Source organism: Littorina saxatilis, linkage group LG10, assembly GCF_037325665.1.
Source record: "Littorina saxatilis isolate snail1 linkage group LG10, US_GU_Lsax_2.0, whole genome shotgun sequence".
Lineage (NCBI taxonomy): Eukaryota > Metazoa > Mollusca > Gastropoda > Littorinimorpha > Littorinidae > Littorina > Littorina saxatilis.
In genome coordinates, this window is record NC_090254.1 from 7,356,850 (window position 1) to 7,373,088 (window position 16,239).

General features: G+C 46.6%; 1 protein-coding gene and 1 pseudogene across 1 annotated transcript in view; both read right to left on the reverse strand.

Annotated features, from left to right (window-relative positions):
• LOC138978070 (nucleolar complex protein 2 homolog) overlaps window positions 1-16,106 on the reverse strand; it is a 46,157-nt gene extending 30,051 nt beyond the window's left edge. The window contains exons 1-3 of the mRNA XM_070350703.1: window positions 15,971-16,106; window positions 13,414-13,563; window positions 7,286-7,652 (exon numbers count right to left, since the gene is read on the reverse strand). Of these exons, the coding sequence (XP_070206804.1) occupies window positions 7,286-7,652; window positions 13,414-13,563; window positions 15,971-16,023 (570 nt within the window). The 5' untranslated portion in view covers window positions 16,024-16,106. The remainder of the gene's footprint in view (window positions 1-7,285; window positions 7,653-13,413; window positions 13,564-15,970) is intronic.
• LOC138979310 (5S ribosomal RNA) lies at window positions 5,590-5,708 on the reverse strand (annotated as a pseudogene).
• Window positions 16,107-16,239: the final 133 nt, after the last annotated feature.

The window sequence follows — 16,239 nt, forward strand, 5'->3', positions numbered from 1 at the left end:
AGCTGCGACTTTTTAAAAAAAAAAAATCGCATTGCGGCTTATAAAAAGATGCGGCTAAAACGTTACCTAAACTTAATAGCATTCACCTAATGGAAGTCGCCGCGGATTTTCATTTCGCTCGATTAGCGATTACCGGTACTTTATTAGCTCTCTACTCAAGACTCGGCGCTTTTCTCTTTCTTTCGCGAATCTTCATTTGTCAACAAGTCGTTGTGACAAGATAGCGTACAGAGAAACACCAAATGTATCAGAATCTCGCGCGCGTGAGATTTCGTTGTTTTGTGTCTCGCGATAGTTGGAGGAGCGAGAGCCGCCATGTTGTGTTTTCGTCTGCTCGAAATGTGCGCAAAAGTTGTAAATCATCCCAAAAAAGCTTATTCCGGGCGGGACTACATGTGTGTGTTGGTTACAAATTGTGTGTGTGATATTTTTCTTCAAACTTTTTCACTTTTCTTCTTTGTTTCACTTGTTTATTCTCGGAGCCGATTTCGCCAAATACCGTACTTTCGTTTGCCTGGTTGTTTTGATTGATTGACACAATCTGATTATATTTTTTTTCGACGGCGGCTAATATAGTGACGCGGCCTATACGTGGCTCGTCCCAATTTTTTTTTTAAAAGTCGGGGGTGCGGCTTATAAAACGGTGCGTCTTGTAATCCGTCAAATACGGTAGTATACGGTGGTACCTGCGATGAAAGGACACCCTTGGGACTTGCCAAAAGTGTCCATTCCATGGGTGGGAGCCCAACATTTTGCCAGGTAATGGTATTATTACAACTTTTTCAATGTAATAAGTTACCTTTGTGTTTCCTTTTTAACTTCCTTTCATCAAAGAGTCTATTAGTACATGTATTACATCCTTTTGAGGCTTTTCAAACTCTCTTCAAAATAATTTCAATATACAAGAAATCATCCTAACTAAAGCTGAGAACAAACTTTTCATCAACAAGTTAAGCACGTTTTCTTTCAAAGAGCCAGACACAAAAAGAGCTCCTTTTGTTGTCTTAATTTAAAAATTTTAGTAATAAATTTTCATTTGATTAATATACTTACCCAACTCACATATAGCAATTAACCCTGGTTCAGTGCTGGTATCGCTGTACGCGTCCCCTTGGTAACAAGAAAGACGCCTCTAAAAAAGAGTGACCGAGACCCGTAAGGGTGACTAGGCCAGCCCGGAAACGAGGCTGCCTTCCGTATGCGCGCGCATACTCCGCCATATGCATCATTCTAAAACGAAGCCCAACTCACTTCTTTTTTAGACATATATAACCCCACAGCGGGGAGGCGGGAGGGAATAAACGATGTGAGTTGGGTAAGTATATTAATCAAATGAAAATTTATTACTAAAATTTTTAATTAAATTACATATCTTACCCAACTCACATATAGCAGATTGCTACTAAAGGTTGGAGGGCACTTTCCCAATTAGGAATCGAGATTTTGTCCTGCCTCTACCAGAGCAGGTAACCCAGAAACGCATCCTGTCTCAAGGCATAGATATCCCTGAGAAAGACATCAATGAAGAACCTTTCCAGAAAGCCAGTAAGCCGACTCAAGAACTTCCGCCAGGAGATTAAAATGAAGATCAACTAGCGTGGAAGCCCAATCTTTTGCCTCAAGAGGCCTGGCTGTAGTAAAGGGCAAGACTGCCCTGCCATTCCCTGCCTGACTCTGCCACCAGCCAAGAGCTTGCCTAGCTATGGTGGAGACCCACTCGGCTAACGAGACTTTCGACATATCTCTAAACCGTACCATGATGAAAGAGATAAAAAGAAGTTTCTGAGTCTCCAAAACGAGAGTGCACAGTCCGAAACAGAAATCTGCTGAGGGCTCTAACAGGACAAAAATGTACATCAGGATCTCCAAGAGCAATAAACTTGCTCAAGAGAGGAAAGTTGAGTCCGCGCCACCCGAAGAGAGAGGACTGACTGCTCCCCCCCCCTTTTAATTCCTTGCCAACACTTGAAGGCATGCCTAAACAATGTGGCAGTCTATAAAGCTAAGGTTGACTTAAGTAAGTCATTACCTCCACCAAAGTCGATAGAAAAACTTTCTATCCTTAACCAGTGTTTAACGTCGTTTCTAACCGTTCAGGGTTAAAAAGCGACGGAGTTGCAAAATAAGAACAAGAGCTGTTAGAATCAATAATCTGAAAAGATCCATGCAAGCTAGACAAATCATTGAACTCGAAATGATCAAAAGGCTAAATATGGCTCTGGAGGAGCCAGAATCTTGCTAAAAGGTTTAAAATGTGCACAAAGCTGGATTCTCCAAATTCTGCTTACTTGCCAGAAAATTTGAAGGAACCCTAAGAACCATAGATCAGTCTTTCCCCAAAAAGCTGTCCATAGCAAACCTAGCCAGAAAAAACCTTCTGCATAGAACACAGAAACTCTGAACCAAATCCAGAGTTGAGGCAGAAGCCCCTAAGTAACTCAAGTGAACCCTTACAGCAGACATTCAAGTAATTCCAAAGTGAGAAAGCAAAGATGCCTTCTTGCCAGCCTAAAGAGGTCTGGAAACCAAGATTGCAAAGACCCGTACTGTGCGACCAACAGGTCGCCCAAACTAACTCAAAAAGAGCCCTGTGAAAGCGAGGGTATGGAGCCCCAACCCAAAGTGGATAACAGCCAGCCTGAAGCTTTTCGTTTGGAAACGAAAAACAGCCAAGACCTGCCCTGCGCTTTCTTTTACCGTGAGATTCTCATAGTTAGAGAACCCGCGTGCCTAGAAGCGGGCTCAAAAAGAGACCTTTCAAACAAGAAAGAGATTAACCTCTAGCCAACAGAATAATACTTAAAGGGCAGAGGCTTACTCTCAGGTAAAAAACGGCAAAGTAAAATCTTTGTATACGAGTCCAGACGGACCACAAAGATAACCTGTTAAACGTAACCGCCCGAGCGAGAGACTAAAAGCAAGTTTCGTTCAAACGAGCCAATCATAAAGAAAAGATGCCGCAATCTCCCAGAGCTAGGAGACCTTGATCTAACAGACAGACTCTCCTTGCTATCGCCATCACCAAACCCGAGGGCGGTTCCATAGAACGAAAAGCAAGAGAACCTAAGTCCTTAAGCTTGGAGTTACCCGAAGCCTACAGAAAGCGCTCCGCGAGTGACACGCTACTTGGGCGTAAGAAACAAGCTAAAGCACCACCACCACCACAGGCAAATAGTCGTGCGTTGCCCAGAAATGTAGTGGTGACAAAGAAGACTCGCTTGCGAAAACTTCCGCAAGAACAAGATAACCCCGCCAGAGGATCTAAGAACTTAACACTCGAAGATTCTCCTCAGAAAGCTCAAACCAACTACAAAATGCCGCGAACCGCGACACAGCTGAAGTATGAGCCTCCCCATTTCCTCCTCTTGTTCCAGCATCATAACGAACAACGAAATGATGAGAACCAGTCACTCATCCCGATAAGGCAAAAACTTGCCAACAATCGGAAAAGTTTTGAAAAGTTTCAAACGTCATAACACCATGCCAGATCTCCATCCACCTGACTCACGCCAGCTGGAAGACTGGAAGAGAAGGTGAAAACAGCCTGTAAAAAAAGGCAAAGGAACCGCAGAAACGGAACCAGAAGCCAAAAGCTGAAAAGTGCCGACCACCAACACCACAGTGTTAACAGTAGAAGGATATCCCGTCCTGCACCCAGAAGTCACAGCCGCAAAAGCGAAAGCGCAACAGGCCGTGGATAAGCAAACATCAGGACCAACCGGTTGCACAGAAACACACCGGACGATCCCGTTGTACCTCGAACCATTTCAGCTGCGAGCGCCACTGCACTTGCTAACTTGAAACAGAACCTAAAATCAGTGCTTAACAGAAAAACAGGAGCACCTTAATCTTAACAGCCTTCATGCACCTCCGTGCAATCCGGAAGCTGACTCCATGCTAGACTAAATCTCCAACAAGGAATCAGCCCTACTGCTCGCTTCCTGCCCCCCTGCTCGGTATCAAAGGTAGGAAAGTGACCCCCAGAGAGACTCGCATGGTCAACCCAAGAATCACCCAGCCCACCAACTTCCTGCCCCCAGGGCGGAAGCTTACTTTGCCTAGGGCTCTTAGCCGCTGCTGAACGTGCGCCAGAAAGCGGAAGAACAGACACGGTTTCAACACTTCACCGCACAAAGCTAGCTACCTCCTGCGAACGTACACCACTTTCACCGGAGAACCCGGCTACACGCGGCCCTTTGCCAACTCCAGGGCAATGGACAACGATTACCGGAAGCTGAAGTGAACATCCTGTTCCTCCGAACTTCCAGAAGCCATCAAACCGGATAGAGGTGGAGGAAGTAAAGCTTTGCTCTCAACCACCCCCTCCAGTCAAAACTTAAATACCGTTTTCCGCCGCCCACGTCACTGCGCTGGACAACCTGAACGGCAAGTTAAGCTGGGTGTCGTCCATCCCCGTGAACGCACCCTCATATGGAAGTATCTTCGTCATCCTCTCCTTCATGCTCGCAATCGGGAAGGTGACCCCCGCCTTCCGCGGTCCACCAACTTCCACAATACTTAAATGCCATTTTCCGTCGACCACGTCACTGCGCTGGACAACTTGAACGGCAAGTTAAGCTGGGAGTCGTCCATCCCCGTGGACGCACCCTCATAAGAAGGTATTCTCGTTAACCTTTCCTTCATGCTCGCAATCGCAATCAGGAAGGTGACCCCCGCCTTTCGCGGTCCACCAACCTTCACAAAACTTAAATGCCATTCTCCGCCGCCCACGCCACTGCGCTGGACAACTTGAACAGCAAGTAAGCTGGGTGTCGTCCATCCCCGTGGACGCACCCTCAAAAGGAAGTATCCTCGTTATCCTTTCCTTCATGCTCGCAGTCGCAATCAGGAAGGTGACCCCCGCCTTTCGCGGTCCACCAACTTCCAAAAAAACTTAAATGCCGTTTTCCGCTGCCCGCGTCACGGCGTTTGGACAACTTGAACGGCAAGTAAGCTGGATGTCGTCCACCACCGTGGACGCACCCCTTCCTGCCCCCTGGGCGGAAGCAGATGCCCTTCAACCTGACTACGGCCAGGAAGAATAGGAACATCTGTTCGCTTGTCAGGGCTCTTCGCACCCACTGACACCCCGACTAAGCGGTGGATATCAGCCGATGTTTCAGAACTTTCACCTGGGATGAGACCCGAGGCTACTCCCTCAAGACAACGCTCACGTGGCGAACACAAGTTCGCTTGTCAGGGCCCTTAGCACCCACTGACACCCCGACTAAGCGGTGGATATCAGCCGATGTTTCAGAACTTTCACCTGGGATGAGACCCGAGGCTACTCCCTCAAGACAACGCTCACGTGGAGTACACATACCTTGTGAAGAAGGACAGATGCCGGAGACCGTGAACTCCCCACATAAGGTCACCACAGGGGACGAACGACCGCTGTCCAGGGAAGAACACACAGCAACCCCAGCCGGGAGAGCACGTAGTTCTGCCTTTGATGACGAAGTGCCAGCTGCCAAAGCAGAAACCTGTGAACTTAAAGTCAAAAGCAAAGAGGCCACGTCTACAGACGCACGCCCAATAACAACATGTTTAACACCAAGCCCGGACTAACCCGTAGGCTTAAAACAAAGGTGGCCACTGCACCCGGTGTTCACAGGCGGTCACCCATCCAAGAACTAGCCGGGCCCGACGTTGCTTAACTTCGATGAAAGGACGAGAACCGGTGCTTACAACGTGGCGAGGCCGTTGGCCGGCAAAAAGGGGGTTCCGGAAAAATCACCAGTGTAGAAAACAAACTGCAAGCGGACTTGTCTACCGGCTTAGCGGGTAAAACAATCAACACATTCAAAGATTTTTAGCAAGAGAATCTACAACAGAAACGGACATAGACCGGATAGTTTAGACTTCCTAAAAGCTTTCTAAGGAGAAAAGGGCACAGCAGCTACCTATTAAGAAGCTGCCCTCTTCTTAGCATTGTCGGCCATGAAGGAAAAACGACTCACGAAAAAATTTCTGAGAAACATCGCAAGTCCAAAATACGGCCAACAAAACTGCCAAATCAAGCAAAATACAAGGAACGACCTCACCTCAACATAGTTGTGAAGTCCAGATGACAAGAAGAGACCAAGAGGAACGAAACAAAGTCAAAAAGACTAAGTAACAAAGGCTGAACAGCCGGAGCGTACATAAAATGCGACCAGTCCCACTGACGCTGAGTTTTTAGAATGATGCATATGGCGGAGTATGCGCGCGCATACGGAAGGCAGCCTCGTTTCCGGGCTGGCCTAGTCACCCTTACGGGTCTCGGTCACTCTTTTTTAGAGGCGTCTTTCTTGTTACCAAGGGGACGCGTACAGCGATACCAGCACTGAACCAGGGTTAATTGCTATATGTGAGTTGGGTAAGATATGTAATTTAATTTGAGCTTAGCCATGAATAACAAAACAGGGGAGACAATCGCATTGTCTCACATGTATGACATGTTTTCAGAAGGAATGGAGCCAAGAGCTAGACATTACAATTCAAAAACCTTTAACTGTAGTTTACCACTACTTGGGAACCCCCCTCTAAAGACCCCCCTGACTTTATTCATTGTCTCCCAGGTACGGATATATCCGTACCCGCTCATATGGCTCTATCTGACCAGGTATGGATATATCCACTCAGACCGTTAGCTTCAGTCGCTTCCTGTAACGTCCATCTAATGCCTGGATTCCAGTGTGTTGATACACAGTTTCTACAATTCTGAGTGACCTGCTGCAGCACAGCTGGTCTCGGCTTAAAGAAACTTGGTCAACATAAGTCGAGTAGAAAATGTTAAGATCGTGGGTTTTTTTCTCTCCAGATTATCTGAACTTTATCATCTCTGTAACTTTGTAAGTTTACCTCCATTCTAAAGACCCCCTCCTGATTTTCTCAGATTTGTATAGGTCTTAAAAGGGGGGGGGGGGGGGGGGGGTGTCCACATTAAATAGTAAATTATAAGGGGCTTATTGTCCGTCAGGTCTTAATTGCCTATATTGGACATGAATTGGTTTATACGATTCGAGTTTTTACGCCCTCGCGGCTTTTGATGTATGCGTGTTTAGGTGGTATCAGCCATCTGCACTTATGGTAGAATGACCAAGATCTTTAACGTGCCATTGTGGTGACACGGGGGTGGGAGATGGATACCGTCTCTGGGTCTGCACATAAAGTTGACCCGTGTCCGTCCCAACCCGGATTCGAACCAGCGACCTTTCGATCACAAGTCCAGTGCTCTACCACCTGAGCTACCCGGGCCCCCAACATTATCAACTTATCAAGCATTTAGTTCAAAGGTTCAAACCTCCAGTCTGTCAGGTGGTTGGTACATTCCACCTTCCCCCTCTTCCTCACTGTCATCAGAGCCACTGGACATTTGCAGAATCTCTTTCTCAAACGCCCTTCCTGCTGCTGCTTCTTGCTTTTGTTTCTTCTTCTTGCTTGGATCTGCTGCAACAGTATCTTCATTTTCATCACTGTCCTGCTCATCATCACTGTCATCATCATCGTCCATTTCGTCGTCATCATCTTCCAGCAAGTCCCGATCTTCTTTTTGCAGAAACTTGTAAAATTCTGGATCTGTGTCTTTGAGATCTTCCAGGGACTTCTTCATCCCTTTGCTTCTAGAAGACGAAGCGGCCGCAGGCTCGTCTCCTGTCTTCATCTTGCTTCTGAAACAGTGAAAGGAAGTTTAGGATTGTGCCACACACTGACATATAGTGATAAATGTATTTACATTTAGATAAATATAAATAACAGCTAAGCACAATACACAGGGGTGTACCTTAATTAACTTTTCTGGCTACCGGCCAGGGGGGCCTGGCAGATTTTAAGATTTCCTTAACCTAGTACTGCTTACACTACAGGTGATCGTTATGCTTTTAATTTTTGTTTCAGAAAAGAGTTGCAGAGTTACATCCCTTGTCCTTTTGTTTATCTCTGGATTTTCTTCTTCTTCTTCTTCTTGTTGCCGCTACACGTGGAGACCAGTCCAATTTAGAAATGTAGTGGTCATCTGCAGGGACGCCGCCGTGCCGTACAGCTTATCCTGGATGGGGGTCGGCTCCGGCCACATCTTCCTTCTCAACAACTGGAAGTTCCCGCAGTCTTGTAGGATGTGGTGGGTGTCCTGCTCTGCTTCTCCACAGGGACACATCGGAGATGGCACAACTTTCAGCTTTGAGTGGAGGTGTTTGTTCAGCCTGTTGTGCCCTGTTCGCAGCCTAAAGATGGTAACCTGCTCTGGTCTTGTGAGCAGGTGAAGGCTGTCTTTTTGAGCCGGGGTTCGGAACAGGGCTTTAGTGATGGTATTTAGCTCGGCAAGGCTCACGGCGTTGTCTTCTTGTTCTTTTTTTGCACCGGATTTTGCCAGGTCATCGGCTTTCTCATTTCCCTCTATGCCGCAGTGTGAGGGGATCCACTGAAGCACTGTCCGTAGGCTCTTGATGTTGTTGAGGGCCTTCTTCAATGAGGGTTGACTGTCACTGTTATAGGCTTGCAGCACAGAGAGGGCGTCTGTTAGGAAGACGACATTTGTGTTGTGGTCTGCTCTTGTCGCGATGGTGTGTGCTGCCTGAATGAGAGCGTCTACCTCTGCCTTGTAGTTGGTGCAGTAAAGGCCGGTCGGAAGCGTCTCTTCCGTCCGTTCTCCACCGGGGTATTGGATGTGGACCCCAGCTCCTCCACTTTTGACGGCATTTGTGGCTGAGCCGTCCGTATACACCCGGATCCAGGCATCATCAGGGTATCTTTCCTCAAGCGTTGCCAACGTCAGGGCTTTCAAGGCTTGGTCGCTATGTTCACCTTTGTTGTTGATGTGGGGTATTGTTGTTTGGACAGTGACAGTTTCTTCTCTATCTTCCCAAGGTGGGGCGTCGAGGGAGAAGGAGATGGGAATGACCTGCTTAGGGAGGGTTTCTTGGTGCTTCCTGTTCAGTGCTCTGGCCTCCACAGCAAAGCTTGATCTTTTTAGTCTGCCTGATGATAGCGTTTGGAGCCTTTCTTTCATTGGGTGGTTCTCTGAGCATCTGAATTTGTTGGCCTGAAGCATTGCCTTCTGCTCTCTTCTCTTGGCAAGTGGTGGGATGCTAGATGTTTCTTCCATCTTCACTATAGGTGTTGTCTTCATGGCACCTGTGATTAGTCGAAGTGCCTGGTTTTGGACTTTGTCCAGGGTCTGTAGATGCGTCTTCGCAGCTGTCATCCAAGAGTTGGACCCGTACTCGAGGTGTGGTCTTACAGTACCTTGGTAAACTGATTTCAGAATCTTGTCAGTTGCGCCCCATGTAGTTCCTGCCAGTTTCCTTAAGATGTTGAGCTTCCTTCTGGCTTTTCCCTCTGCCTGGTTGATGTGAGGTTTCCAGGTCATTTTCTTGTCAAAGGTGACACCAAGGTACGTCTGTTGGTCTTCGTACTTTAGTGCGGTATTTCCCAGGGTAAGTTTTCCAGGTTTGGCTTTTGTTGACAGTGTGAAAAGAGTGGCGGTTGACTTCTCCCTGTTGATTGTTACGCACCAGCTTTCAGCCCATGCTGCAACACTCTCTAGGGCGATCTGTATTCTGTATGTTGCTGTGGTTGCATACTCCTCGCTGCACCAGAGTACCAGGTCGTCTGCGTAAAGCGCTGCGTGGACACCTCTTGGTAGTTCTGCTACAATGTCGTTGATGAAGAGTATGAACAAAGAGGGGGAGAGGACGCCTCCCTGGGGAACTCCCTGCCTCAGTAACACCTTCTGGCCACAGCGACCATCTACCGACACTCTGGCTCTTCGGTTGTGAAGGTAGGACTTGGTCCACTGGAACATGTTGCCTCTGATGCCACACCGTAGGAGTTTTACTAGAAGACCATCCTTCCAGACCTTGTCGAATGCCTTCTGTAGATCAATAAACACTGCCAGGACAGCCTTCTTGGCCTGAAAAGCATCCTCTATGACCTGTGAGAGGTGGGTCGTTTGATCTTCTGTGCTTCTGTACTGTCTGAAGCCAGCTTGCTCTGGGGCAATGATGCTCTGTGTCTCCAGGTAGAGTTGTAGGCGCTGATTGATGATGCGCTCCATGGTCTTACAGACACAACTTGTTAAGCTGATGGGACGGTAGCTTTGGGCTTTGCTTTTGTTTTTGCCACGTTTGAGGATGGGAATCATTGTGGCTTCTCTCCAGCACTGCGGTACCTGGCCTTGCTTCCAGCTGAGGTTGTATATATCTAGTAGCTTCTGAAGCGCGGTGTTTCCTAGATGTTGAAGCATTTCGTTTGTGATGTTGTCAGGTCCTGGAGACTTCTTTTTCTTCAACTTCCTGATGGCCTTCTTCATTTCTGCCAGGCTGATGTCAGTATGCATGGCGTCTGGTACCTCATTTTCTCCTGCTGTTCTTTCCTTCTCTTCCTGTCGTATCTCTTTCTGGCGGTGCTGGGGTATGGTGGTATTACTTTCTGCTGCATATGCTGTTGCAAAATTGTTGGCGGCAGCCCTTCCTGTAAGAGTGTTTCCTTCATTTTCCAGGGTGATCTTCTGGCCTTTGGTGCTTTCGTCGTTCAGGGCCTTTGTCAGTTTCCAAAGCTTTGTTGTGTCTTTCTCCATGTTGAGGCTTGCTGTTTTCTCTCTCCAACTTCTTCTTTTGCTCTCCAGCTTGGTTCGCAAGAACTTTGCTTTTCTTTCTTGGAGCTTGATGTTGTTCTCCTGGCTGGGGTTGGTTTCAGCCTCTCTTCTTGCTTCTGTCAGAGCATCATGCGCCTTCTGCAGCTCACTTGTCCAATAAGGGGTGTAGTCTTTTCTTGCGCCATTGGGTATGCACTCCTTGGCTGCCTGGGAAATACTGTTGTTGAAGTCTTTGACTACATTGTTGATGTTCCTATCTGTAACTTCTATGCCCTTTGTCAGCTCGTTGGTGCGTACGCTGAACAAGCCCCACTGGGCCTTTTTGTAGTTCCATCGCGGGTGTTGCGAGTGTTCTGGTGCTTTAGCACGCATGGTAAGGACGACTGGGCGATGGTCACTACCTCCAAGCTGTTCTTCTACCTTTCTGCTGATCTTTCTGTGGATGTCATCGGTGCAGAAGGCCAGGTCTGGAGTTGTGGTGGTGTGCCAGCGGCGCGAGTAGAAGGTATGTGTGTCAGTTGGGTCATTTGCAAGGATAAGGTGGTGTTCATCTTGCCAGGCTTCAACTTCTTCTCCTCTATTGTCCATGTTGCTGTATCCCCAACTCTGGGACCGGCTGTTGAAGTCTCCAGCGATGAGGAAGCCGCTGTCTGGGACCTGGATAGTGTCAAGGGACAGCATCTTGTCATCGGGGCAATAGTAGTTGACGATGTTAAATGTGCTGTCTTGGATAATGACCTTGACTTCTATGTACTCAGCTTCGCCTGTAAGTTTCTTGACTTCAGTGGCGTTGATGTTGTTTCTCACCAGTGTCATCACTCCTCCCTTTGCTCTCCCTTTCCGTCCATTTGAAAACACCTGGTAGCCTCTGATCTTGAACGGCTTCCCCTCTTGCAGGTGTGTTTCCTGTAGGCAGCAGATGTTGATACTGTTCTTATGAAGAAAGTGTTCGAGTTCTTCCTTCTTGTTGCTGACCCCTTCTGCATTCCATTGCATGATGTTGATGTCAGGGGTCTCCTTGACCTTGCTTGGTTTTTGGCCAGTTGCTCTCCTTGCTCGTCCCCTGGCTCCACAGGACAAGACGAAGGGACCTCCAGTAGCTGAGGGTGGGCTCCTTTGAGGCACGGAGCCCGGCGCTGCACCTGCCTGGGGGGTCCTCACAGGGCGAGCACCATTTCAATTGGTTTGGTCTCTGCGTGTATTCATGGCGATGGTGTGCGTGGTACTGTGATCCGTTAAAGTGCGCTGTCTCGCTCAGTACCGCCGACTTCAGCACTAGAGGTTTCTGTCGGGGTTACCCCACCCTTAGCTCCTGGTCAGGGACCTTACCTGGGAGCACAGGTAGCGGGGTTTTAACGCGCCTCTTACCCGCGTGATGAACCCGTATGAGCACATAGGGCATTTACTAGTCAACAGTGCCACCTGTTAACCACCCCGCTCTGATAGGAACACCGCCAGTTGGTCCAGGACAGCTTATTCGTCCGGGCAAGCCCGACTTATATCGCTGCAATCCCTTATATCTAAGGGACACCCCCTATCCGCCACCTGGGGACCCGCCGGGTTGGGGATGGTCGCCCCGCCACCTAATTGGAGATAGCCTGACCCCGGATCTCTGGATTTTCTTCTTGGTCGAGTATACTGGATCACTTATTTTTCTTCCTAAGTTAATGGAAAATAGTTCACAGCACTATTGTTGTTAATGCTCTTGCTGGTGAAAACAATGTTTAGAGAACGCTCTCTGTGAGTATTCCTACAGTCAATGACCAGTACATAGCACAGAAGCTGGGTCAGTGTTACATTGCTCAGATGCCGGTTCGCAGTTTGAACCCAGACCAAATATAATGGTGACATGTTACAGCGTACTAAAACTCTCAATGACTGACCAGCGAAGAACAATAAAAGAGGGGTTGAGGTGTGAAGTGAATGCCACAGAGAGAGAGGAGGGAGGGAGGTGGGAAGGACGGGGGTGGTGGGGAAAGCTATGAAGATGCAATGAAAAGGAGGGATAAGGATAATACTTTAATTTTTATATAGTCCTGTGAGGTTACCCTCATCAAACTTCGAGTTGCTTTCTCTCTGGGAAAAAGGGAGCAACCATACAGTACAGCGCTAACCATTTTTTCTTTCTTTTTCCTGCATGTGTGTAGTCATGCTTCCAAGCCTTCAGATTTTCGATGTGAATTTGGGTACTTTATCGTGCGTATTCATGCACACGGGAGCGTTTCTGAGGAGAGACTGCAAAAAGTTGACTCTGGAAAATAAATCCCTCACCGAACGTTGGGATCAAATCCATGCTAGATAACTGGTTTTGAAACCAGCTCCACTACTGACTGAGCTATTTTCCTGCCCCAAGAATTTATAACCAGGTCAAATGATGCAGAGGGGGTAGCTGTCTAGACAATGTATCTGGGCTGGGATGGTGGCAGTCCTTCTCAGAGTGGGGAAAGGGGTGGGTTGATTTGGCAGTGGGGAACTCAGTGACAGATTTTGAGATTGCCAGGGGGATCATGTTTTTGAACTCGGCCGACAGGATATCTACCTGCCTGGGAGTGGGGCAGGCGGAGGTGACAGTACACCCCTGAATATACACATATTATAATCATGATATAGGCTCTTTAAACCTCAGAATTTCAATAATATTAGAACAGATTTCACTTTTTCAGTCAACATTATTGACAAAATAAATCTATATGATTATAAGAACAAAGCTGTCTCATTTCCGTGGTTTACCGTCACCAAATATTTGGTAGAGATTGAATTGAAAACACTAAAAGTTGAAACAAGCTAAATTTTGAAAATAAAATTAAAACAAGAACTAAAGAAGAAAGATAAATTACAGTTTCATGTCTGGTGCTTTTTGCTCTTTCTTCCTGTCCACTGTCCTTTTCAATGAGCTGTGTCCAAAGGAAGCTTCAGAAGACAAGTCGTCTGTGTCCGAGTCCCAGTTCCCAGACATAAACTCCTCCACACTCTGTTCGGACAGCTTCCTGAAAAAATCAAAGCAATGCCAATGAAACTAATGAAGAACTTCAAGAAGAAGACAACAACAACAATAACAATGCTAACGTTGTCATTTGAAACTAAAGCAGTTGGATATTGTCAAAAATATGACTATAGCCGTGTTTTCCTGAGGCCTCGGCAGGGATGGCCAAATCGTCCGCCCGATCGATCGCCAGGGGCGAGTAAAAATTCCGCCGGGCTAGTAGAAATCGCCTGGCAACTTGCCCGGCTGGCCAATGAAAATGCTGGTCAAATGCAACACTTTTGGTTTTAATATTAAGTTTTCCAGACATATTATGATAAAACACTGCAGATCAACTGTGTAGTGGTATGTACCGGACCAGTGACATTTTTGCCGGGCTAGTGACTTTCTTGAAGTTACTCGCCCGGCTGGCGAGTAAAACAATTGAGATTTGGCCATCCCTGCCTCTGTCTTCAGTCATTGACGCATTCTTGTTTGATTTGCTCTTGCCCCTGGCGACCCCGGCCCATAGTTTTGACAATATGTAGGTCTTCTGGCCATCAATTCAAATTTCAATTGTCCAACCAAGCGGACATAGCTGGATAAATATCAGTTATTATTTTCCGTTCGCATGGAAAATGAAAGCAATAGGTCATCGTGTTTTGAGTCTATACGACACAGCCACAGGTTCCTCCATTGCAGAAATCAAGCAGCGAAAGTAAAACTTAATTGAGATTCGATGCACCGAGAAGTGAAAACTACTACTACTAATACTAGCTTTGTTTGTTTGTTTAATGTTTGCTTAACGCCCAGCCGACCACGAAGGGCCATATCAGGGCGGTGCTGCTTTGACATATAACGTGCGCCACACATAAGACAGAAGTCGCAGCACAGGCTTCATGTCTCACCCAGTCACATTATTCTGACACCGGACCAACCAGTCCTCGCACTAACCCCATAATGCCAGACGCCAGGCGGAGCAGCCACTAGATTGCCAATTTCAAAGTCGATAATCTTGAACTTTAGCGTGTTAAATTCATAGCTCAGAATCCAGTGACATTCTTTACTTATTTTTGATACAAGTCCATGTAAGCAAGCCAAAGAACATTTGTCGTGAAATTGATTGACGGGTTGAGCTCCAAATTTAAGCATAATTCATTAATTTGGTTGTTCAATCGACGAAAATGCACCGAAAATGGCTTACGTTGTCAACCATGGGACATCATTTACACGAAAGAGTTGTCTCCCTTGTTCGCTCACACGGATAATTCCTTCTTTGACCCATGTAAATGAAATGCATTCGTACAGTTCATCGGAGTTCATTCCGTAACTTCAAACAATCAAAGGGATCTAAAATGACTTTTTATGATTACAAGTGCAGGTTCTACAAATTTGGAGACTTAAATGCCTCTGAATTATGAGCTATGAATTTAACACGCTAAAGTTCAAGATTACCTTAAAGTCTTAGGTATGACCCGGCTGGTGTGACGTTTTCATCTTTCGCCGTGTTGATATTTCGCTTCTCGGCCTCGTTGATCTAGTATAAACTCTACACTGAACAAAAAAACACCCTTCGATAGTACTGATGAGCGACCTTGTGTACCTTACATTTATGGGACCAAATTTGTCCAACCAATTTGTTTTATTTAACTTAGAAATTTGATTCATCCTAAAATGTTTTCCTTCCTACTCAAGGGACGTAACCACTCAGTAAACGTTTTCGAAGAATTCGATTTTGGGGGTGAAATCCACCAATTTTCTTCACATGCAAGAAACTGACATGCTTTTCGTCCTCAAATAATTTCACTTCTTAATTTTACCAGGAAACAACATTTCAGTCTTGAGTATATGTCGAGGGGGAAATATGTACACAGGCGAAAGATGAAATCGTGACACCGGGGTTCGAACCCACGACCTCCCGATCACGGGGCGGACGCCTTACCACTAGACCACCGTGCCGGTTACTACCACTAAGGCTGATGGGGTCTATGTCGACCAAAAGAGTGGTATTCCCTGTAGGTGGAGTTCCTGGAGGGGGATTTCCTGTATACAGGGAATACCACAGGATTTAGTTCCTGTAGGGTGTCGCTGATATCGCTGAAAGTCACGTGATGCTTGGCGACATCGGTAGAATTTGATGTTTTTCAATTTTTTTTTATATTTCTTAGAAATTCGAGTATGGTTTGCAAGTTTTATTGAAAAACTCCACCCTGTGGGATTCCCTGTATACAGGGAATCCCCCTCCAGGAACTCCACCTACAGGGAATCCCACTCTTTTGGTCTACTATTGTACTAAGCTTACATAGTGTTGTTGTAATGAACTGTCGTAGCTGATTGGTCATACTGGTTTCAAAATGAAGGTACATAATTTCCTCCTTCGGGATCTTAACTTCACCAAGCAAAATACAAAAGCTCCCTGATTTCTCACGTACTTCTTTTTGTTTGGTTTCTTTGACGCCCTCGTGGACTGCATGGTAGCCGCCATCTTGTTTAAAACAGGATGTGACGTTCAAATCAAGGGAAAGCACTCGCTAAGCTTAGCTCGCACATGTCTAGATGCTGAAACGAAATGGCATGCTATCACGGTGTCAGATAATGAATAAGAATACGCATACGTTTACATGTTTTCAATGTACGTAAGCAGTTGAGAAGTAGTTACCCGATCAACCTTGCAAGACAAACTAGCTTGTGTCATTAACAA